The 26,076-nt window shown below is 36.4% G+C and overlaps 1 protein-coding gene across 3 annotated transcripts in view; it reads right to left on the bottom strand.

Annotated features, from left to right (window-relative positions):
* Positions 1-26,076, bottom strand: part of RELCH (RAB11 binding and LisH domain, coiled-coil and HEAT repeat containing) — a 72,758-nt gene that overhangs the window by 36,192 nt on the left and 10,490 nt on the right. For all 3 annotated transcript variants that reach the window (XM_084282011.1, XM_084282012.1, XM_084282013.1), the window contains exons 2-10: positions 20,378-20,467; positions 12,196-12,267; positions 12,028-12,083; positions 11,802-11,915; positions 9,051-9,254; positions 8,873-8,964; positions 7,577-7,885; positions 3,320-3,395; positions 2,828-2,923 (exon numbers count right to left, since the gene is read on the bottom strand). In XM_084282011.1, the coding sequence (XP_084138137.1) occupies positions 2,828-2,923; positions 3,320-3,395; positions 7,577-7,885; positions 8,873-8,964; positions 9,051-9,254; positions 11,802-11,915; positions 12,028-12,083; positions 12,196-12,267; positions 20,378-20,467 (1,109 nt within the window). The remainder of the gene's footprint in view (positions 1-2,827; positions 2,924-3,319; positions 3,396-7,576; positions 7,886-8,872; positions 8,965-9,050; positions 9,255-11,801; positions 11,916-12,027; positions 12,084-12,195; positions 12,268-20,377; positions 20,468-26,076) is intronic.

The raw sequence follows: 26,076 nt of genomic DNA, 5'->3' as shown, positions 1-26,076 counted from the left end.
GAATAACAGGGAATTGAAAGGTACCAACAGTCACGGAAGTGTTTCTTGATTAAGATCAAGTGTAACAAGATCCTGATACTAAGTCAAAAAGTTTACTCTGGTGCAAACTCTGCTCAAAGACTACAGATTGCAGAGTATGGAAGTCGAACATGTAAGCAAGGTTATTCCTGTTATTGGAGACAGACACTGATTTTTGCATTTATTAAGTCTGACAAACCACTTTTGAACTGATTTATTATTGCAAAACAAAATTTAAGTGTCTTTTCTCTAACTAAAATTTAGTCAAAGGAATCTACTTATTGTGTATCTCCAGGCAAAGACAAAGCGGTTGATTATGTTTTTATTTTGTTTAAATAAATGTACTTCAGTTTTAAATGATAAACGCATAGTCATTCCCAAAGATTTTTTTTTTGAAGATTTTAACATTTTGGTACTTTTCATTCCAGTTCATATTTGCTGGCACCCTGTCCTTTGTATGCGAGTGCACATACAAATTTAAACACATGCATATTTTCCAGTAGTGATGATAAACTAGACACCTGAGATGAAAATAAAATTAAACTATGCTGATGCATGGAATTGTCAAGACCTACATTACGTGTTATTGTTTTACCCAGTTGAATTGGTCTATTAGAAACAGCTAAAATTATTGCCTCAGCTACCCGGTTCCTTACCATGTCGCCCCTGCTTTCCTATCTTCCATCAGCACCTAACACATATGAAACAACTAAAGCAGCACCAATACATATAATAAGTAATTCTGGAAATGCGTCAGTCATTCTGACACTAACGAGTTGCTGAGATGTCAACTATGTTTAATGGACCACTTGTTAACAGGTCAGGAAGCCTGCTACTAACTTGAAGAGGATGAGAAGCATTCATGAAATGGCCTCTAAATCTCTTGTGAAGGACAATATCTATTGAGAGACTGTCATTCTCCACAAACACAGTTTCTTCAAAATGAAAATACACAGCACAATAATTTCAGCTTAAGATTTTGCAACCAAACAGAATGTGATGGATACTTAAGGAACTAAGAGGGGGGGGGACACTAGAGATTCATTACAAAAATGATATTTAATTCTCATGCTTTACACACTAACAGAGAAAGATCTTAAATACCACTGTTATATATTTTCAGAGCAGACTAGTAATCATTATGTTTAAGTATCTTGCCCAAATCAGTGGTCTTTTGATACATTTTTATTTTACTTATCAATAAAATTCTGCTAAGACTCTCTAACAATATGACTGCTAAGACAAGACCCAAAGCTGTACCTTGTTGAATAGAGCCTAATTAATTCCTAGTTTGGGTTTTCGTAATGCTGATATTTAAAAATATTAACAGACGGTCTACCCAAATTGTCCTTCAAATTCCATGACTACACCTGAAGGAACATTACAATAGCTACAGCAGTGGGTGGTAACTGAGATAAGACATTTTTAAAGAAAACTTCAATTCTTGGGACATTAAGCATCCCATGCGATCCAGTTACAAAACTCTGTGTTGTGAGATCTTCAATCAAATTGAAACAGGTGATTCATTTAAGATGAAAATATATGTAATCAGATCTAGTGTCAATTGTAAAACAAAGTAAGTAGGGAATAGCCTGTAAGTCACAGAACTATTAAATGCATTACACGGATTATGCTACAAGCTGTGAAAATAAGCCAAAATACCACATACTGCCAAGCAGAGGGAAGGAGAGGAGTAATAATGAAACCAGAAATTAAGCACTGATCCTGGAACATTCACAGAATTATTTTGAAAGATTATTAACATAATCTTTTCCATTAAAAAACAACAAGAAAACACACACTATAAAAGGGTTGGGGGAGGGGGGTTACAAAGTTTGACACTTTTAATATATGGTACATCTCAAATTCATCATATTAACAGCTAACAATTACTTACATGTTACTAAATTTTAGATTATAGGATCAGTACAAATTTCTTATGGAGTTTTCAAAGCCTTAAAATAAATTTATGCAATATGCACTAAATCTACTATACTGTAGGTCCCCTTGGCAAGAACTGAAACTCAGTCAAACTGTACAATTTTAAATCTCTTCTTTTTGTGCTAAGTATAGGACTGTTGCATTTTTGCTTTCTTTTTTTTTTTTTTAACATGCTTTTGATAACATGCAATATGTACAGTATAGCAAAACAAAACCATTTTTTCCCATCTTCAGTCATCGTCTTCCTTTTCTATATTATAGTGTGCATGATTATGCAAAACACCAACTTCATTTACAATCAAAATAAACATTGCATTTTAAGTTTATTTAGATTCACTAGAAGTTTAAGGAAAACGTATAAGCAGGATTGGTAATTTTCTTATGAAGAGGTGCCTTTGATGAACATTGTCTTGGATGTTATGTGAAGCTTCCCAAAAAAGACAATAAAATCTTTTTGAAGTACACAGTGCTGTAAAAGAAACTAAACATTAATCCTCTTTGAAATTGATAGACAAAATAAACCAAATGTAGTGTTTGAACTTTATATCCTCTGTTCTTTGTAACACATATCCAGCACAGTCTTCTCTAACAAAAATATTTACGCTACAACAAACAAATGGACCTACAGTAACATTTAGTAGTCTTGCTGAAAGCTAATGGGTGCCTTAAGCAAAGGAAGAAATATTAGGATACCATGCAGGTTTACTGAACTCACCTGACAGAGGTGTAAAACCATTTTCTAGGAGCAGAGATGCATGCACAAAAGTAAGAATATGATTGCAAGTAACAGACTTTCATGACAACATCTTCAAAACGAACAAGAAAGCATCCTGGTAAAAATAAAAAGCAAAATTTCAGGGTTCCTCACCTCTCGCTTTGCAAGCAGCACATTAGGAACAATATGAGGCAGGCAGCGTCCCAACATTAACATGACACTTTTTTCACTGTCTGCAATTCGAGATACCTAGAAAAAAATATTAACTTACTTTTTTTTTTTTAATTGAAGCACAGGAATAGAAAAACATCTTTTTAGAGGACTAGTAAGAACTGCTGCAGGCTGATCACTTAACCAAAAATATTTCATTCGCTCACATACTAGCTCATTAGTTTCTGGTCTTGCAGTTGTCATGCCAACTTCAAAAGCATGAATATACTCATTGAGACTCAAAACTTTCTAGTAATTACATAGTTACAGCTAGGTATCATACTTAAGCTAAAATCCCTATTTCTTAAGGTTTCATGCACATAAATTTATCTATTTACATTAAGAAGTCCTGTAACAAAACAATTATTGCTAGTTTAACTATTGCTACCATGCAGAATAAAGGACACGCTAGTTTATGCCAACTGGAAAATTTACCTCTGATCCCAAACGGCTGTCTGCTGACATCCGACAGAAGGACAGTAGTGCTTGATGGAAAGCTGGTGACAATTTCCTGAAATACCATCAAAAAGGGAGAGGAAGAAAAAAGGAACAGATCAGAAGGGTAACGGAACAAATCCTTTGACTCTGGCTTAACCAGCTAGATAAAATGACATTTAAAAGCCTGTTTTCCATGAAGTATACAGCAGAGCTGTTTAAAATTATCTTTGAGTTTTAGTTTGCAGCAAGGCAACAGTGGATATACTAATTAACAAGTTACTTTTAGTTCCTAAAAAGGAAACCTCTTTCAAACTGCTTCACAGACAAAAATAGGACCAAAGCAGAAAGAAAAGGAAGCTTTGGCAATACAAGAGGAAGCAGGCAATTTTGAAAACCAAGGAAAAAATATCAAGCAAACAGCAGTTTTTCTCAATGCTCTGATTCTGCACACCGGATAAAAACATTTGAGTAGTCAGTCATGTATTAGCTTCAGGATTAAATCCACACTGCTAAACGGCCACCCTGAAATCTAAATGTTGGCTTCAGACAGATAGTGAGAGCATCAAAACTAAACTCGAGTTGCTGCCTCCTCCTTGACGTGTGTCTGTAGAAGTACCACCTCATGAAGCACCAGCACACAGCCCAGCTACTCAAAGCCTCAAGCATATACATAAAACCCCAATAAGAGCCTCAGAACTACCATGTCCAAGGACAATAATTTGGCAGAAGCATTCTCAGAAAGCAATTATTGGACTGACCATTACATAAAACAGGCTAGTGTCGGCAGCAGCAGCAACGAAAACTCCCTCTACCTTACCTGAAGCCTGTAGTTAGATGCTAATCAAACACTGCTTCATCCACTCTGCTTAAAAAGCACACTTGTCTTCCAGAACACGCACAGAAAATAGCTGACCGTACACCACCATTTTCTGTTTGAATCCCCTAACTGTATCAGATGGGATTACGGAAGAAGTCCTATTTCGTATTTGCAAAGTGTTTTTCACCTTTTCAACTCTTAAAACTGCCATTTTGTGAGCCTAAGTGCACAAAAACCTACATGCATGTGATTGCACATGTACGGACATACACGTTTTTATTTACTGGATTGAAATACTACACTATAATAAATACATCAACCACTCTTTTCTAACAAACAAACAAACAAACAAAAAACCAAACACCAACAGTAAGAAGCTATGTTCCTACTTAACACTGTTAAAACTGAGCCAGAAGGATTTGGGTAAATATACTGGGGTATTTCTCCTCTTCTGACTATTTACGAAATACGATACTTAAGAATTCACATTTCTTACTTAAAATCAAGTATTCTTTTGGACAAACATATTTTTTAAAACATGTTATAAATTTTAATGAGGTCAGTTTAATTCAGATCAACTTGATTTAATGAAAGGGTTTACTTCAAAAAAAAGAATACTAAAAGACCTAGATAGTAGTCAGTTGTAACGGATCTTGGTTTGGTAATATGCTAGCCCTTAATATGCAAAAGCATTATTGGATGCTGTATTTACAAACTCTACTCAAGGCTTTACAGTTTATTTACACTGGGAGAATGGGAGCAGGCGTTGCAAAGCAGTACTACAGTATTAACAGACTCGGAAAGCCCTAGCCAACCTTTGCCTTGGATGTCTTTTGTCTCAGCGCTCCACAGAATGTCGAATTCTTATCTGCCTGAAACCTTAATTAAACACCTCAATAAGGGCAAAGTTCTATCCCCATTTTGGAGAGACTGAAAAGCTAAAGTGTGACAACGTGCCACTAAATTTCTCTGGGGATTAATTAACAGCAAGCTCTGGGCGATGCGGATTCCATTACGCCTTCTGGCTACGTACACTCTAGAAAGCTTGATGAAATCTAGTAAAATCCTTGAAGGCTTTTCCTCACAAAAACAAAGACAAACACAGGCCTCTTGCACACAAGACAGTGGAAAGTCTTTTCAAGGACCAACAGATGCCAGTAATGAAGATGTTCAAATGTAAGAAAGTATGATGCATACAAAAATCAATCACCACTATTCTATTCCATATATTAACTAGGAAAAAAAGAGTAAGTTTATTGAAAAAATGAGGACTGAATGTTACATACAGAAAACACCTTGTGTTTGGATCAAATTGCCCAACACCTAAAATGAGTTGAATAAATATATGCAGTGAAGTCTATTTAAGCTACCGCTAGTGCTTTCTCCTGCAATCTGTTACACAAGGCACTTTTCCAAGGATCTCCACGTCCTCATTTTCGGGCATGCACACACATCTGTTCTCACTGCAGTTACACAAAGCAGGCTCACTTGCTCTTCTAGCCTTTCTTCCCATCTGAGCAAGGTTTTTGCCAAGAATCCATTCTGTAGCTACTGCAGTAACAATCTTGCCTTTTAGAACTGAGGCTTAGCACTGATTGCAGCTTTTTAATACCCTCTGAATAAACCATAGTGATTGTCCTCTACAAACAACTGCCCCCAGATTGAAGGAAATAAACTCACAGCACTTGAACAGTGCTTCTTCTCCCACAGATCTCAAAATACTTAAGAAAGCATTTGATTCTTAATAAAACATTACTGTATTACAAGCCAAGTTGGTAACCCAGGAAGACAATTCATAGATAAAAATCTATAAAACACTATCAGATATGGCTTCTTTTGACCCTTCAATCACACGTCAAACACAACTTTCAGTACAAAAATAGCTGAACATTACACACACATTATCTATTTCTGCAGTGAACACTTCTGAAGCTAACATTCTCAACGTGAATTCAAGGTTCTCTCCAACTACTCTTCAAATAAATCCACTTGCATACAGATTTTAAAACTTCAGTTTTAACTACTTTATTTTTATTTAACTACTTATTCAGTATTTAACTATTTTTCTAAAGATGTCAGATTCCTCTGGAGATACTCATAGTTCCTTCCTCTCATTGATCTCCCCCTGTTTTGATACCTATCCTCTACTATTCCTAAACCATCCATCTACCATTCATGTTCTTAATTCCTCCGGGCACTCCCAATTACTCTGAACAAAAAAAACACGCAGAAAGTCACAGATGAAAGTAGGCATACAAATTTATAATTCATGTATGACAAGTACAAATATTGATTATTGAAGTTTACTTTCCCATTAAATGCCAGAAGGTTCAACTAGAATAGACTAAATCAGTAGTAATACTCTAACCCACTGTATTCAGAAATCAGACATATTTACTGCTGTTTTATTCTAAAGAATATACCACTAAAAAACTGTCTCCATCCACTAAGATTGAGTAAGACAAGTTTGGTAAATCTAGGGTGAACAGGACTTAAAATTTGCATGAGAAGTTAATTACTAGCAAGGGCAGCAACTCACTATTTTGAGTGGGGTGGGGAGGAGAGCAGGAGGCAGTGGTAATTTTCAGCCTGTATTGATTTTCCATCTGCACAGAGTATCACAAACGTAGATTTCTGCTTGGTATTATTTTCAGATACATACCTTCAGCTGTACATATTACTATCTGGGTGGCCCACATTACTTCCAATAGCTACACAGTTGCATATCTATTACTTACTGGACATCTTACTTTCTCTCTTCACTATAATGCTTAAGAAGATTGCATATATTGGAGAGATTTTGTTACAAACACCCAGACACAAACCCATAGCTTCCAAGTAAAAACATGAATACTCTATTTTCATTAAAAGAATTCAAGTTATGTAAAGAAGAACTGCCCAGAATTCACAGCTCAAAAAGCAGAATGTCACTGGTAACCTTTATTGGTTATTAAAATAAATAATAATTAAAAAAAAAAGATATACGGTTGTTTTATATACTGTAATAACAACAATAAGCACCTGCATCTATATACGAAAAGCAAAAACTTCCCCAACCACTCTTCAAGTTGAACAGAAGAGATTTCATTACAAAATTAAATTTTAATGGAGAATGGAAATATCCTGTTTTCTCATTCATCATATTGATTTTAACTTTCTTCTGTTGTTGTTGCAAGGAACAGGGCAACTTTTAGAAACAAGTAGGAGGTGAAAAGAAAGCCTTAATGTTGATGCTAAAAATTGTCTTCCCTAAAACCCATCAGGAACAATATGTGAAAATACCAGCAGTACACCCTAAAGGTATATATTAAGTATTTCATTTGTATTCAGAACATGAAATGATCTATGCCTGCTGCAGAATTTTACTGTTAGAAAAATATCTATCCACTTTACAATAACTTTTAATTAAAGTATTTCATTTAAAACTTATCACTAACCTATTAGGTTTATCAAAGTGGACTGCAGCTTTAGTTGATGGAGCACAAGAGGACAGTTTCTCGGCTTCTTTACGGGGCACAGAATTTAGCGTATCATCTTTAGAAGTCCTTGAATCCACTTCAGCTGATAAAGAAAGGCTTTTTTCCTCAGTGTTTCCATGTTTATTGTCATTCTCAGAGCTCTTGATATCCAAGTACCGTCCATTGTCCTCTGAGACTGTGAGAGGCACTTGTTTTGAAGAAGGATGGGGAGCTACACCATAAACTGTTGACACAGCAAAGTTTTCATTCTTGAGGAAATCTATTTCACTAAAAAATTAAAGCAAACAATGAAATATTTTTGTAACTTTCATGAGAAGGTTGTTGGAATCACGAGACAAGCAAGGAAATAAGGACAACATACTGAACAGCTCCCTCTTTATCTCCAGTATGTTCAAAACTTCCATTAATAGACATAATCTGCATCACATAAGGTCTTCAAATAAGCACCGGTTTACCAGAGTTCTTTAGTCAATAATTAGTAGTAAGAAAAATGTTGCATTCAGAATACGTGAATCAATTATATAAATGAATAAGAAGAGCTCGCACTGCATGCTTCTTTCTGAACTCTGAGCACTGAAACATTGTCAAGAGACAGAAATCCACCTGGGGTGCAAAACTTAAAATGCTATAGCAGGGAATTAATACATACCATCCCACACAGCTTTCAAATGGTATCTGTGCAGATCAATAAAGCCACTGAAAAACTACATGCTTGCCTACACTGATGCATCTCTTAAGAGAAATTACATTTTATAGCTTACAGAACCATATGTTTTGACCAAACATTTGAAGTCTTTTTGTTTTTGTTAAAGATACTGTCATTTCCACTAGTCTTGCACTGTAGAAAGAAAACCTATATTGAAATAAGTTATTAAAACAAACACCTTTAACAGCGTTTGCAAGCTGTACGTGCTGCAGTACTGAGGAGCGAAATGTAGCTGACTCAAGAGAAAACTTATACAAAACACATCAGAACTGATTCTGTTTTCAATTAGGTAAATAAAGAAGTTGCATTGAAAGAACAAAGCTCATTACAGAATTAAATGATGTAGGTAATAAAATGCGACTACTCAGTTTGAAGCCTCTTTTTTTCCTTCAAATCAAATAGCATGTATTAAAAGGAAAGACTGCCCTGTTCCAAAGAACTCCTAGTAATTTTACTGTTATAAATTATATTGTCATAACTGTTCTAGAAAAACATTGAGAAGTTATTTCAACATTTCTTTCCAGTCAAGCAGATTGATAAGTACATACCTCTCAAGTCTTTGGATTTGTTCCATCAAAGACCATTTCTCACTGTTTAACACACTAATTTGATCTTCTAATTTTTGCACTATTAAACATTGCTAAATACAAGACAGAAATAGAAGAGTTTAGTACAGTAAAGTAGCAATGCAAACAGCCGAAATATCTCTTCTGTACAATCTCTTACTTCTATTGATTGTGGTGTTGTTTCAAATACAGGGATGTTCCCAAGTATAGGAGTGGCAGCCTCCAATTCATCATCATCTACACCAACTGACACATCCACCACGTCTCTCGCAGTAACATGATGGTTTCCAAAGTCACGATAGAGTTGTAACAGGTCAGGAGGTTTTGGAATGTTCAATCCTACATCATCCCACAGTTCAAAATCCTTCAAAGGAATAAGAGAAACCAAACTAAACCATACTTTCCCTTAGTATGTGTTTTCTTTCTCATTTAACTGTAGGTCTGTATTTGCTGTAGAACAGCAAAACAGTCGTGTCAAAGCTGCTTTTCCTTGCAGTAACAAGGAAATCTTGAAAGAGATAACAAGACACAAAGGTAGAAAAACATCTCATTTCATGAAATAAAGCATTTCACACTAAAGGCAGCTCTAGGTTGTGTACTCAACAGAAAACCTTCCAAAACACACAGCACACTTTTTATTTCCGTATGCAAATACTTCTGAGAATCAGATACATCACTGATCAAACTCCAGCAGAAGCCAGTAAAGTCGGTAGTAGACTGACAGGGCTATCATTTTGTTTCCATCTTATTCACAAGTGCAGGTATAGTCTTCCAGAAGCAGACAGTCAAATAGCTCTGAAGATGACTGACAGCATGCACATGCTCAGCGAAATCTAGACATAATGGTATTAACTGTACATGGGTGAAAACAATAGTAGGGCCTCCCATCTCAAACCACTACTACATGATTTTACTTTTCTCATTGACATGTAACCATTCTATTACTACAAGATTATTTCACATTCCTTTGTATAAGCATGTATACCTTTCCACAGGAGTTGTAATGCTTGCTTTCAAGGCATTAAATTTCAAATACATATACATATTTAAGATTTTTTTTCTACCCTTCAAAATTTTCACTATGTTTTGTCATAGTCTAGTTATATACATGTATTCGAACAGATAATCCTTGTTTTGTGGAAGAATGGCATTAATCTAGAAAAAACAATGTGCATGCTACACATTAACTTAGTATGTTTATGTTTACTCAATACAATTGAGAACTTTGTTTTTGTTAGTAACCTTACAACATAAAATGTTTCTAGTTGAGAAAATGCAAAAAGCTAGGAGAAGTTACTTGTCTTATCTGTTTTTGGGGCTGTATCCTCACGAGTGTATGTATGAAGACCTAGTGCTATTAAATGCCACTTTTAAGGGGGTGATCCAGCAAGAATTTTTAATAATTCATTTTCTTAAGAGATGAAGATCCAAATTGCAGGAAAAAAAAACACTAGGGGATTAGTTAGAGAGAGAACTGGTTGAAATTCGCATAGAAAAATATTTAGTTCTACTAGAAATATTCAGTGTTGTGCTACATATATACTGAGTGTTGATGACACCACTTTCTTCACCCAGTAAGAGTTATTATGTAACTAGAGCCTTCCCAAAAGAGATATAAAAATGATCATTGTAAGAAAAATGTATTAAAGCACAGCTGTTATGAAATACTTAAGATAAGACCTTATTAAAAAGAGATTCTCCAAGACTGGATTCAGTGTCACAGTGTGATTAAATATACACATAAATATACACTCAGGAGATGACAAAATTAATATAATTAATCAACCCATACAAATCAACTGAGTATGATTTAAGGCCACATGCCAGAGGATAGCGTTGTGAAGCTCAGGGGAGCCCTGCAGTGAGGGGCTGCCTCTCTGAGCCTGCAGGATGGCAGGGCCATGCTGCAGCTGCAAGGGGAGGCCAGGCACACTACCCTTCAAGTCTCCTGTTGCTGAGGCGAGGACTCAGCTCCAAGTGCTGATGTTTGGCTTGGCAACTTGAATCAAGAACCTAGAGGCATGTCTCAAATATCTGTGTGTGTGGTTGTGGAACAGGGCAAGGGGAGAAAGGAGATCAGCTTCCATCCACTGCCGTGATATCGTCTCTCTCCCACCAAAGGTTTCCCCCAGGTGAGCTGGTTCAGAGAACCACGTGAGGTGGCAGTTAAGAAGCTGTTTTCACTCTTTGTCCCATACTTCTCTTCATGAGCTCTAGCTAGATTGGCCAGGACAGATGGAAATGCGTGGGCTGGGCAGCAGAGGTGCTTATTTTTTCCTGCTTGGGCTGGCCTGTTCCCAAAGCTGGCCAGGGCCTTCCCAGACCATCTTGGGCAGAAGAGATCCTGCACAGGACTAGAGAAAGCAGCACTGTGACAGTGTGCACGAGCACGACTTTGCCCCCATGGCTGACACCACACCTTCATCTCTGTGTGTGGAAGTTGCCTTATGGAGGCAAGTTGCCTTTACTGCGAGGGAGACTGGAACAGGTAGCTGTGGAGTCTCCTCTGGAGATATTCCAAACCCTGCTGATCCTGTACAACATGCTGTAGGTGACCCTGCTTGGCAGGGGGGTTGGATCAGATTAATTCCAGAGGTCCCTTCCAACCTCAGCCATGCTCTGATATTAAGTACTTTCTAGATATGTAAGCTGAATATTGAAATACAAATTGAGATAGTTTTCATCATTTTGTTTTGTTTCCTTTACAGCAAGCAAGTATTCTTGTTTCCTTCCTACAAATTCTGAGGATATACTGCTCCAAATGCTGTGTTTTCAGGTGATGCTTCATGTATGAAAATGCTAGCATACTTAACTCTTAGAATACTCAACATTACTTAAGTTCACTTGAGTTTACTACAAGATCCGAATACGGAAACCGGACACATGGAAAAAAAAGCCCATCAGACCTTACCTGATCATGGTTTTCATCTGAAAATGTTATTGACGTAAGCTTGTAACTATTCTTCAATAAAAATTCATTAACTAGGAAGTTTAGAGCTCTTTTCTCAAGAGGTCTGATTGGCTCCTGGAAAAAATAGAAAACAATACGCTACTTCTGTGGTTCACTTTCCTGCCATCTACTGAAGGCATGTCTGGATTGATTTCCATGCAAAGCCCAGTTACCACCAACCACCTACCTGAATTTCAGGACTTGATTTATAATTTTTTCGTTCCTGCAAAGGAACTTCATTTTCTGGGGAGGAAAAAAAATAAAGTAACTACATTTTACTCTTTCAGAGAGGATGAGCTCAGCTACTTCTACATTGTTCAAAGTAGAGACTTAAGAAAAGGTTTATGTACACCACCTGCAGCCTGAGTCAGGTTGGCTCGGAGGGCCTGTATGGTCTCCTTGGCTTTCCGTAGTTCAAATTCCAGGACTGGACAGGGATTTGGATTAAACACACACAGGCATCCAACCAAGGCAAGGGAAACAAAAAATAAAATATAAAAAGCAAGGATGGGTGTGAAAAAAAATATACAGTTCGTATTAAACAGAAAGCATGCAATCTTTATGGAACTTATGAACACATGCAGCAGAGTTGGTCTGAAAGCAAACTGGTGAACATTTTCCATAGTTTCATTGGCCTTAAGTTAGCTAAATGAAAATTTCAAGCTGTCTGACAAGGACTCGCTGTAGGGTGTTCTGGTTTTGTTTGTTTTTAATTTTGTATATTAATGGGAAAAGTGTTTTTTTGTTTGTTTGTTTTAATTTCTTCCCCAGTTACAGTCAGTTGATACTGTCAAGCATTTTGATTTCTAGGGGGTGGGGGGACTACAAGGGTGATCAGAGGACAGATCTAAAAAAAGCAAATACATGCTGGTGGCACTGTGTTAGCTGTTTCCATGTAGCAATGCTGAAACCTTAAAATAAATGTACTGTGCCATTGAGTACTTGTCTTCTTTTTTTGAAAATAAATGTATATACTGAAATTTTACTACCTCAAATGGCAGAATTTGAAACATAGTTCATGTTTTCACTAAAAACCCATCTCTTTTTAAAAGCTTTTTGTTTCACTATACATTTTCAGGAAGTACATAATAATTTCAGTTAATTAAATGTATTGAAGGGAATTCAAAATCTAAAGAGATGTACAAGACAAAAAAGCAAAATATGCAGTTCTCTCAATACTCACAGAGAAGCTTACAAAAAAAAGTCTTTGATCCATTATTCTTAAAAGTTTCTGGTGAGTCTTGACTATGCAACACTTGCAATCGTTTAGGGCTATTTTTGAGACTCCAAAATACAAAAGCTGCCACTTCCACCTGCTCCCGCTTCCATTACTGTTATGAGTTTCTCACATTCCGTTATTTCCTCCAAAAAGGGCCAGGAGTGCTTTGTTTGCACTGGAATCTCATGTGTTTTAATTTTAAACAACATCTACACTGCGGTGTCAAGTTATAAAGCCTTGTACTTTTGCAAGAAACATAGTACGTGCCTTTTTAATAGCCAGTTAGAGCATCTGAAGGAGCCTATTTAGGGAATTGCTAGGTAATTTCCATGCTTTCCATTAATTCCCAGATTAATTACACTTGAATAAACAGTTATGATAAATAATGAGTCTTGTAATTAAATATACGTGATAAGCACAAAACAGCTACGATACCAAAGTGTTAAACTACTTGAAACTATTCTAAGTTACTCAATTTTGCTCCCCACACAAAACGAGAAGTGTTGCAGTTGCTTTTAACAAGAATATATTTGAGTGACTTTTAATCATTACCTGGAAATAATTTAACATGGCATTTTGAAATTTTTGCAGAGGACAGTACATGGCAGAAATGCTGAATTGGCTCTTGCTTGTAAGAAATGTTACTGAAGACTACAAAAGGTAGTTTCCTTTTTGGAACATCTGTGACTAAGAATTTTTGGATCACTATGAATTTTTTGCATGCATGGAAAAAAAGATTCACTCAGTTTGCATTTATCCATAACAACTGAAGGAGTAACTACGGTACACCACATTTGCTACATGAAAGGAACTTGTTTGATGCACAGAATTTTACTGCAGCGATATAAAAGCGCAACTGAGGATACAATGAATAAAATGTATAAAATCTCTCTAGTAGTCAGCAATGCTGATCTGCAAATACTTCTGTGCAACAAAGTTAGAAAATGCTCTTGTAGTAGTAAGGTATCTGATCATTTTAGTACTTCCTTACATTTGATTTACTAATTGACAGTTACAATTCTAAGTTGAAAACTACTAATTTTTTTAGTTTTTGAAAATAGTAAAGAATTCAAATTCACTAATTCTTCTGATGGAAATGACTTTGTGTTAACATTTTATTCTGATTTTTTTTTTTCCAATGACCAGAACAGTTGCAGATCAGGAGTGCCCTGCACTAGAATGATATAAATAATAATAATAAAAAAAAAGTTGGAAAAACAACACAAACTAGAAAAACTCAGGAATCTCATCAAGGAAAATAGGAATAAGACATGACTGAAGGCGTAGAAAGCCAAAAAACTCATGTCAGACAAACCCATGTCAGACGGCAAGAATTAATTTTTTAGTTAACTGTGATGATGCTGAAATTTCTTAGAAGCCATTAGGACTTTCCCCATTGAACCTTAAAAGATTACTCTGCTGCATGTTTTTCTTTATACAGTAGAAGATTTGGAGCATAATATATTTGTGAAGAAGTCACTTCACAGCCTGTCACAACAGCTGTACCATTCCACTACAAAACAGGATTGCTATAATTGTACCTTATTTCCTTGCCTTAGCGATGTAATCATTATAATTGCCACTGTGCAAACCTTAGTGTACCTAGAAGTCACACATTTGGCTTTTATTCAAAGAAGCTTGTTTCCAAGTTTTTAATTTATTTTTTGCAAAGTTACAATTTCAGTAACATTTAATTATGATTAGAAGCTCTATTTTAGAAGTTATTCTGAGATAGAATCTTCTGCCAAAACACGTGAAGATTTTTAATTCAACATCTAAAATAATGAACAAATGATTTCATTAGTAGAGATTCTCTTCTTAAATAAAAATGCAACCCCCTATCTCCTTTCTTTCTGACCATTTAGATGTACTGACTTCTTTAAAAAAAAAAAAAAAAAAAACACAGCTGGTCTCTTCCCCCCTCTCTCCTCCTGTTGTAATGCTTGCATACCTCTGCGAGGTTAACCTTTTAAAAACATTGATAAAGTCTGCTGAAGTTTAACTTCATGCTTGACTGAATTCTTAACGTGTGCAACTAATTACAGTACGTGGTAAAAGGAGTTTACACTCCTCGAGAATGATGCACAGAAGAGCTTTATTGCAGACAGCCTAGGAAAGAAAAGAACTGAATTGATTCTCTTCATCAGGAAAGCAGAGAGCAGAAACTGGGAGCTATGAGGTTGGTTAATCCTCCTATGAGTGCCTTCTGGATTTTTCTGGATTTAGGTGGCTGTCTTACTTTTCCTTTTTAAAGAACTCAAATCACTACACTTGTTATTCTGAAAAGAAATTACTTAGCCCTACTTAGAATTCAATTTTCAAGCAAGCAACTAAGGATTAGACCAAGAATTAAGTGCTTCAGTTTTTATGTAGTTAATCTACCACTTAAAAAAAGTGCATAAGAGTAATGGGTGGCTTGTCTGCTCAGCTTAGAAATTTAAAAATGATTTTTTTTTCAAGGATCTTACTCTACTCATTCACTTATTAATGACTTCAGAAGTTGTTGACCCATGAATTCATGGTTACATGAACATTAGTTATAAAGAACAACTTGTGATTTGTGATACTGAACGATTTGAGATGTATACGAACAGCACTCTTCTTAGGCAAAGGCAAGGAAGCTGAAGGAATAAACAGTACTTCTAAAATTTTTCAGTATTTACTTCTGTTTACATGGTGTGTTGCTTTTAACACAATTACACATGAATTCTGAATTCTACGTTCTACATAAGAATTATCTTGTCAGACTTTTGCAAACTTCAGTACAAAAATACTTCAGACAACACTCGGACTCTAGTTTGACATTGTGAAGACGTTGATGGCATTCCAATATTTTTATTTAGAAGTAGATCTCTGAAGCACAGCATCAAGGGCCCCTGTGCTTACCTAGCTTTCTCTGAATTTGAACTTACTGTTAAAAGTTTTATTGCTGTTTATTTTCAAGTTCCTCCATCAATCCAGAACTATTCCAGAGGTCCTAAATTCACCCCCCTAAAAGGTGTATGACATCCCATTACATTCAATGGATTTGTGCCTACATCTTTTGTCAATGAGAAGAAATTGGTTGTCAATGAAGCTAGTATCACAGTATACTTCAAGACCTGATGTTTCCTAATTTCCACTTCCCAGATACAAGTCCTAAGAAGAAAAGAAGTGACCATATTTACTGTTTGCATAAAACATTTCAGGACACAACACAAGTAGAACTGAAAGTCAAAGTTGTACTAGGGATGGCTATCAAGCTACAAAAATTACGATCATTTGGAGACTTAAGAGCAAATTAACAGAGAACTTGTTATCATTCTAAGACTGGGAAGTGAACACTTAACTCATTAACCTCATTAATGTGTCCAAGTTGACAACTACAAAGAAGATCTGATAGAGCAGACTGATCTTTAGATTCGACCCTTGGAGTCTACTAACCTTGAAAAAAATTAAGGGGATGCACAACTGCTAAACGGGGCATAAGACAGCAAATGAGAAGACAGGAACTGGTCCGTTTCCAGTATGAACAAATTGAACACACAACATTAGAAAGTGACTACAAACAAGTAGTAGCAAGTATTACAAACTTCTATTGTGGGTTTTTGTTGTGATTTTTGTTGTTGTTTTTGTCTTTTTTTTTTTGGTTTCTGAATTGTGTTTAATATTATTTATTTTTTAAAAAAGGGCTCTGCAAGAAGCAGAAACATTTATACAAGTCTAAATAACATGAAATCCTCAAAAATAAGTGAATTTTTGAACTTGTCTCTTCTCTCCAAGCCCTGACAGTGACAATATTTTATTGTGCTAATCAAAGATACACATTTTAGCCTGAAATTAACACAGAAAAAAACAAAGAACACAAATGACTGAAATGGAATTTGATGATTTTTCATTTTATTAGCACTGAAATAACAGCATCGCATTTCTAAAATTATCAGAACACTAGACATCCAAGGTAGGCTAGCAATGCTAAATACTGTGAATTACAGAAAGTAGTGTTTTTAGATCAGAAACATACATGCGCAGTCAGGCTAAGATATGGCAGAAGATTCAGTGCAGAACATGGGATGACCTTTTTACACTGAATACTGGAGGGTATTTGACTTCAAGTTAGGTCTTCTGTACTCTGGTTGTTCTATGAAAATTCCTATTTGGAGGTTTACTAAGCCTACCTCATAAATCCTTCAGTACTGACCTCATCTTAGCACCAACTGCTTCTGTACTTAGTCTTATAGAAGAAGTTGTTTTTACCTAGTACATTGCAAGATTTAACAATGCATACATTTTTTGAAACTGTGTATTATGAATGCATTATCCAATTAGTTACACAGCACTCTAGATCCATGTTAAGATCAGGTAAACGACAAAAAAAATAGATGTTTTCTATACAATTAGTTTTGCAGTGTTCATTCACATCCTGATGGGTCTTTGCAACTTGCATCTGTTCAGTCAAGCTGATGATAAGAGACTCACTTCACTTCCTTTGATCAGATTTTCCAAACAAGTTCACACAAACTCTTCAAAGGACTTTTGCTTCTAGGCTTTTTAACTTCAGATGGAATGAGCTGGACTAACAGACAGGAAATAACTGGAAATATTCTTGGGAAAAATGGATTCCAGTATTTCCTATATATATATATTTTTTTTTTTTTTTGACAGGTAAAAGAAGTCTGGCAGCTAAGTAGCACCACCCATAGGGGCAAAAACAGAAACATGAAGGCTTTGGACAGTACACGCAGATATTTTTGATTTGGTGCTTTCCAATATAAACAAGTATTTGTATGGGATGTTATAACTTCATTTTTCAAGTCCTTCTGACTCAGGATTTGTTTATTTCAATGACTGATACAACTTTCTTTTTTATCCTTCATTTGACATTTGACTAGGAAATTGATAATAGGAATCATGGACTGTGTCCAAATGTTTAAAAAACCCACAAAGATAACAGCATGAGAAATGTGTTTAAAAAAAGAAACTACTCAAATCTAACCCTGAGAATTATCAAAAGAACATATGACTATCAGATCATGGCCTCCAGCTTTTGCAATACATTAGAATTTTACCTCCTATGGATCAAAGTTCTTTACTAAGAAGAAAGAATACGAGAAGAAATAAGCAGGATGGACTACTTACATTTCAAAGCACATTTGTAGCTAAGAACAACTTCAAAAATAGAAGTTATTAGCCAGATTTTGTTCAAAGGAGGAGATGGATATAGAAAGGTTTTGAAATCTCTACTGAGGTATTTTAACTGATTTTTTTTTAATATGCACGTTTTCTGAAGGCAATTCCATGCAAGTCAGTTTATTGCTTGAAGGCTGCATACAGAATTGATGCATGAGATCATAAGCAGTTATAATCAAACAGAAATAGGATGTTCTAGAAAACTTCAAGTCTTCACTAACATCCAGAAATCTTACTATCTAGTATTGCTTTCTTTGGTCAAGTTCTCACATCAGTTTTTAACTCATGGAAAAATCTCTCTAAAGGAACACAGAAATGCAATGTAAATATCCTGCCAAATAATTTGCTTGTCTATTGCATTGAAGTAGCCAATTAATATAACATAGTCTTCAAAAATATTTTAGTACATAATGAGTTACATTTAATATTTCATTTTAGGATATATTGATTCCATGCTGGAAACAATCAATATCTTGTAATTAATGTTCCATCAGAAGATGAAAGGTTTAACTAGATGCCAATTCTGCCTGGTCCTCACTTTCCATAAGCACCTCTAATACAAGTCAGTTACCAAACACAGCTCCAAGCAAAAATCAAGCGAGTTCTTTCAGTAATACTATTGCCAAGAAGGATCGTGGCGTAATGACCATGTGGACACCTTGTCGACCCCCATGGCCAAACTCCCACAAAAGATTACGTACATACTGGAATAATCTACAGAGATGATGAAAAAGATCAGGAAAATGCCTGCTTCTGCACTGTATTACAGAACATGATTCAGAAATATCTGAGTTCCTTAAGAGACATTTTGTTTAGAACAGCAACTGCGTATTTTGAGATTTTTCGCTCCTTGAAACTGACAATCTACTTTGCAAAAGACAGGAATTCAATCACTGGAAGAATCTGACAGTTTTCACATAAATCAAAGAGCAATAATTACTGATAGTTTCAGACCAGAGCACCAAAATACATGAATCTTCTTCATGTTTGTGGATTCCACTATTTCTCTACCTCAGCAACAAAGGTTGCATAAGAAAAATGACAATATCCTAAAACCCCTGTTTCTTTTCTGTGGTTCAATACTGGCTGCTATTTCAGGTTAACTGAGAGAGAAATTTCAGAATCAAGAACCTTTGCAGAATTATGTTTAAGCATCCTCTTCTGTGCTTTTGTACTTGCCAGTGTTTCTGCTCAGATAAAGCAGAAACAGTGACGTGGAGCAGAGGTATGACTGCTTGCATCACTTCAGGTTTCATAAAGCTAAAAAATGTGAACAAAGGTCACAGCATGGACAATTCTCAGGTGCTTAGGATGTTAAGCAGCAATCTTTGACAGGAAGAAAAATACGATGCATATTCTAGAGAGATTTTATTTATTTCTTTGGAGAAGCTGTGAACAGCTTAATATCTGATCTTTGAAAAAAGCATGGATTATAGTAACATAGCTCACATGCAAAAGAAACTACTATAAAAATTTCAGATGTAAAAGAAAAACATTCTCTGCCTTTGATAAGATAATTGAAAATCCTGAAATTCAAACTCCACAGCCTTAATTTCAGAACAACTACAAGAAGCAAAAAGCCCTGACACTTCTTTGAAAAAAGATCTTATATGGTCCAGAAATCAAGTGGGAAGAGAAGAAAAGCACTACAATTAAGATTTGTAGCAAAGATGACTTGTGGAACTGAAAACCCCAAATGTTTTTTTTTTTTTTTTTTTTTTTTTTTTTTTTTTTTTTTAAAGCACGTTTGATCTAAACGTATACTATGTTTAACCTCATGATTCACTGCAGATCTGTACATCAGAAAGCTGTTACCTAGCTCATAGTCACGGACTACTACATGGAACACATTTTGTGTTTCAGCTAAATATTAGAAGGGAGTAGGTTTCTATTGTGAGAAACTTTGTCCAAGTTTCAAGAATATTGCTTGCTAACATCATACAGAAATACACCTGCCTGAAAATTTACAATAATTATAGTAGATTATAGTAGAAGTGTCTGAAATCTGATGCATTAAGTGACTAGTTAAACAACCACAGTGTGAAGCTTAGTCATCTTCAGGAATGTTCATCTAAATACACTGCTGCTACAAACAGCAAGGCAAACTGTGAAGTCAATTTTCTGTTATTCCCAAATCATAAAAACTTACCTGCTACTCTTTCGTCTGTTTCCCTATTGCCATCATCAGAGTATCTTGCAAAATCTAAGGAATCAAGAGTACTGATGCTTCCAGCGCGATCTTAAGAAAAAAATGGAGAAGAAAAAAAGACATCTTAGAAAGTCCTGAAGAGTTGACCAGCTTTAATGAATAAAGTCTAAACAACTTATTTCAGAAACTATTAATAAAAGGCTACATGTGCTGCATGACTGAAATTTCACTACATTTCCCAAGAAGTCTGTCTCTAAGCAGAGTACATCAGTAAATTTAAAAAAAATATAGCACTACATCAAGATCAGTGAACAGACACTGTAACAGATTCCCTTTCCCCACCCCCCAAAAGACAGCCCTTCTGCCCTCCAGACAGTATGTCAAGAACAGCATGTAGTAGCTCCTTCCCTTTTCCGCATGGGCCACAGACCTCTTCTTGGACTTAAATGAGTACACGTAAGAAACCATGCAGATACAAACTACTTTGAAACAAGCTACAAGCAGTTCTGTTCCCCTTTTTAGTATCTTAAGTCACATTAATGTAGCCAAGCACTTTACTTCTTTTACTTCACTGTATTTTAATTTACTATATTTTCTATTTACTCAGCATTATCTCCTGACTCTAACCATTAACTCCAGTACAAACTCACTTAATGCATTCATTATTAAATGTGTTCTCTAGCAAAATTAAAGCAAAACAAGCACAGTTCTTGGTACTGCAGTTATAATACTCATGTTGCAGAATTTAACATCATTCAAGAAATTTAGAAACTAGTATAAGGTTTTGATATAACCACTAACTTTTCCATTTCTGCAAAAAAAAAAAAAAAAAAACACAACAACACATCTTGATAATTTCAAGTCTGCTGAAGTACGTATTCACCTTTTTATTAGAAAAAAGGTTCAATGAAATAGCTGAAATAGTGACAGAACCCAAAATAAATAGAATACATTCCTAAAGCAATTGAACATGTAAGAAATATATTAAGTAATTTAAAGCTTTCTCCTCCTTTGGAAATTAATTTCTATGTAGCTCTGCAGACATCATGTTAATTACATTAGAATTGTTGTCACTTTAACAAAGAACAAATTCCACATGGCTGTCAAAAATTGCAACTCTCAGAGGGAAGAGAAGCAATTTCATCCCTTCTTTGTCACATTCTGTCACGACTAACACTATTGAAAGTATTTAAATCTAAAAGAGTAATTCTGCATTGTGCCAGAAATTAAGGAATCTATTATACAGGCTGATTGAAAACCTTATGCTTATCTGCAAAACGTCTGAAAATAACAAGTTTGCTAGTTCAAGCAGAGATATTCTGCTCCAAACTACAGTGCGTGGCAATCCTCATTTGGCTATTTGCATCAAGTACATGGTAGTGTACGCTATATGTATGATAATATCTAACCACATTTTTATTTTTGCCACAACTATGTTTTGCTATCCAGGTGAAGAAATAGATTGTTCCTCCTGAATACATCCCATTTGGTATTTAGTTTTAAACCTCACCGTTCATTTGCAGGTTCTGATCTTTCTGCAGTTTTTCCAGACACTAACCTGATGCAAGAATTCAGTTTCGGCTGCTTCACAGTGCTTAGCAGCATGAATTTTGAATGCATGGTGTGAAAGCCTTCCCATCTGACTTTTCTGAACGCCTAACACTGTTTGGAAGGTGCTGCTGCAATTTATTTCGTTTGGGACTGCAAGTTTTCTCAGTTCAGTTTTTTGAAATCAAATCCAAGACTCAAGTTCAACAAAGAAACAGACAGCATACAAATAAAGATCTCAATGAAAAAACAATGTTTAAGGGAAGTGACCCAGTCTCAGATACAGCACCACGGTGGCAAAGCACAGCCCAATTTTCAATTTCTCTTACGAAGCAGGTAACATCAAAGAAGCAATTCCCAAACTTTCAGGTAGTCAACCACATCAGAATTATCCAAGCATCCAAAGCTGGACGCAATAAAACCTTGTTCACGTGACTGGCAGCGTATTTCAGAGGCAGAGGGTTCCCCAAAACTCGTAAATCAAACCCAGCCACGAAACACAAACTTTGCCAAAGCAACAGAGGCTTCTTGAAAAAGCAGTTGCCTAGAAAACAGCACGGTGCCATCTACACCAGCATCAGGACGTAGGCAATGGAGGCCATTTAATATTGTACCAGCAGCTGTAAATCAAGTAATTCCCCGCCAGTGGACATGCGCCAGTTTTACAGCGTTAACAGTACTTGTATAAACCAAATAAAACCAGACACCCTGGTGATTTTAACATCCAGAAACTGCCTTAAGCATCACCTACACGCACACCAGCAATTCGTAGGCTGAAAATTTGTACGTTCACTGTTTAGACTTCTCATCACCATCACAGTGTTCATAACAGCAAACATCCTACACTCATATACAGGTTGGTATACGAAATCTCCCTCACAGATGACTTTCCTCCTCAAAAGCATAATTAAACTTGGTGCTGTCATTCCTAAACCAAGTCAATCTTGGTACTTGAAGAACGTGGAGATAATGGCCTTCTACTTGAAGGTAAGGTTTACAGTGAATGTTGTCTTTATGCATCATTGTGGTGAAACCCAAATCTACACTGAGAAACGTCTAGGCCACCCAAAAACATGCTGTAGGAACAGTAACAGGACACACACACAGGCTGCACAGGACCTTCTCAATTCAGTGTCCCTCTAGGTAACACACGCTGCAGATGTTGGGAAACTACAGCTTCTACAACACAAACTAAGTGGTTAGTTTGGGTAATAAGACTTGGATCACTACTTTGCTGTGGTGTCATGCCTTTAAAATACGCGGTGTGGCTACAGCATGGGCTCCTATCACCGTGCCCACACAGACCTCGGCTATGCTGGCAGCCTCTGCCCCGAGGCACCGATGCTCATGAGCCAAGGGGAAAGTGGGCAGCAAAGACGGCCCCGTTCCTCCCATCCAGAGCCAAAACACTTCAACATGAAATGCAACCTCACTCCTTGCTACCCCCTTTATAGGCAGTCATCCATGGAGCCTTATCTCCCAAGACTAATGCCAGCATCCAGAAAGTTAGACAATAACATTTTATAAACTCAAGGTTTATGCTTCCATAAAGGACGCACCTGCACAGCAAAGGATCAGATGGGGACAACGGTACCTTCCCTGCAGGCCACACAATGGCCTCATTCACCTTGAAAATTAGCAGGGCTGTGTGAAGGAGAGCAATCGGGATGGGAAGGGTTGTGCTCAGCCCATGCAGCCCGCCGAAGGAATGCGAAACATCACCATTTTTCTCAAGTAGAAATAATTGCACTCTGAGTCGAAGTATCCCAACTAAAGCATTCAGGAGAGAGAACTACTTTCTGAACCAGCGGGGAAAAACAATTTGTTTTAGGAAAGTGTATTTCTTTAGTTAATGTCTAAATGAAAAAGAAAAATCTTAATGAAAAAGAAAAATCTTAGCTTTATGCTATTTGGCAAGGAAAAATCAAAGCAGAGCCCCGCAGAGGGAAAGAGCTGAGAAGGAGAAATATGCCTTGGCTGACCTCCGTTTTAGCAAAAAAAAAAAAAAAAAAAAAAAAAAAAAAAGCAAGGCAGTAGGGGGAAGCCATTTTGCTGTTATTACACGCACGTTCTCACCAACAATCAACCGTGCATAGGCTTCGTATTCCTTTATATGTTTTCTGAATTAAAACACCTTTCTTTTTCACTAGTAATTCCTTACTAGTGAAAGCCAAAAAAACCCTGCTGTCAATTTTGTATTTCAGAAATATCAAACCAATATAACAGGAATGGTGCTGACAAGGAGGCATTAAAAATCGCAGCCCTGTGATGTGGCAAGACAGGGTGCCAGGGGTGCACAGAAAGCAAGCAAGAGAGGGGGAGGCTTTTCATCCCTCCTGGTCATGAAACACCAAGAAATAGATTGGGATAGCAAAAGAGTCTGTATGTGTCTCGTCTCCTACCTGAGCCACTGGAAAAGTATTAAGAAAAATCTAAAAGCTAAGAATTGTACTTGATACTCAAAGCTAAGTTTTTTAAACCATCTGTTGAAAATGGAACCGCTTTCATTTCGTTTGTGAAGTTAAAACTCAGGCTCACCATCATGTTTTGCTTATTGACTTATCTTTTAAAACATTGCTTCATTCCAAAGGAAAAAAAATCCACTTTCCTTCTTATTCCCAGACCTGCCACCTGTATTATGCGCAGGTTTCTGCTGACAGCTTCTGTTCCCTAGGCATATTCACCTCTGTCTTTCAATACAACCTGAGCGCAACTTTCTAAGGGAGGAAAAACAAACAGATGAACCAAACTCAAAACAAAGTGGTAGCTCCTTACACTAGCATACATAACAAAGATAAGGCTAAATTTTGTTCACTCTGATGGTAAAAACAGTTTAGGTAAATTAGCTGAAATAAAGGGATGCAACAGGAATCACACTGACCACAAAGTAGAAAAATTAAGCAGAAATAAATTGCCATCTTCTACCTTAGTACTTAATATTCTTTATGTAAGTATACTATCTCATATCTGCTAAAGACAGACAAACCAGGCAGTACTGCTTCCTGATGAAAACGCGCAATAAATATTAGAGAGATCTTTTAGAAGCTATTTGCATTTACTTTGACAACAACTAAATTTTTAGAAATACTTGTTGGTAAAGCAACCATTAGCAAAGCAGTTGTCACATTTGCTTGAAGATGGGAAGAAATCCAATCACCGCGTACTAGCAATTAACCAAGCAGAGCATCTGAAGACCAAGCTCATCTTCCCTGAAATTCAAGGAGTAATAAAGGTAACACGATTAGAGATTCAAAGTGAATTTGTCTTTTGCAAGCGTTAGCATTCACTCGTACTGAAAAATTTCTGTAACAAGATTGTTACCACGTTTTAAACTGATGAGGGTAGTAAATGGCTGCTGGCAATTTGGTTTAGATGAGCATCCACACAAAGCAAGAGGCAATGCAAAGAATTCTTCACCATGAAGACTAAAGGTAGCTTTTCTCTGGATATTTGATACACTAGGACCAAATCTTTTCCATTAAGCTAGGCTTTATGTGCATTTTATGCAAGGAGATAAAGCTGTAAGAAGACAGCTCATATATGTGACAGGAAGATGCAAGTGTTTCCAAGACAGTAAAAGCTCAAATTCAAAGTTCATTAATCTAGCTTAAAGCTTATGCCTACCACGCTATAATGAAACCACCATCTAGACTCTTCAGAAGCCCATCCTCACACATCATTCTTTGGAGAAAAAAATATCACTACATTTCACCAGAAAAAGAAACAGAAATGGAAAACAAAGAAAACACTCCTGGAAGAAATTCAATTTATATGTTTAGTACAGTTCTCCTTGTCATTTACTGTAGCCTTACTAAGGCAAGAATGTGGCCTGGAAACACATCACAAACCTGGAAAAAAACGTAACAGAAAGTTGTTCATGCTACCAGATACCAGAAAATATTTGTAGAGAATTTTGAGTATTTGAGCTTGCAGAGTTCCAGAAGCTCACCTTCCGAAAGTGTAGTGGGTTTACGTGGCAAGGTTTTGGTAGCAGGGGGCCATATGGGTGGCTTCTGTGAGAAGGATCTAGAAACTGCCCCATGTTAGGTAAGGGCCCCACTGCTGACCTGAGCCGAGCCAATAAGCGATGTTGTTTTGCACCTCTGTGAGAGCATATTTAAGACAGGGAAAAAATACACTGTGCCACACAG

The sequence above is a fragment of the Netta rufina genome (assembly GCF_964035555.1).
Source record: "Netta rufina genome assembly, chromosome: 2".
Lineage (NCBI taxonomy): Eukaryota > Metazoa > Chordata > Aves > Anseriformes > Anatidae > Netta > Netta rufina.
Note: the sequence above shows the minus strand (reverse complement) of the source record. Positions and strands in the feature narration are given on the sequence as shown.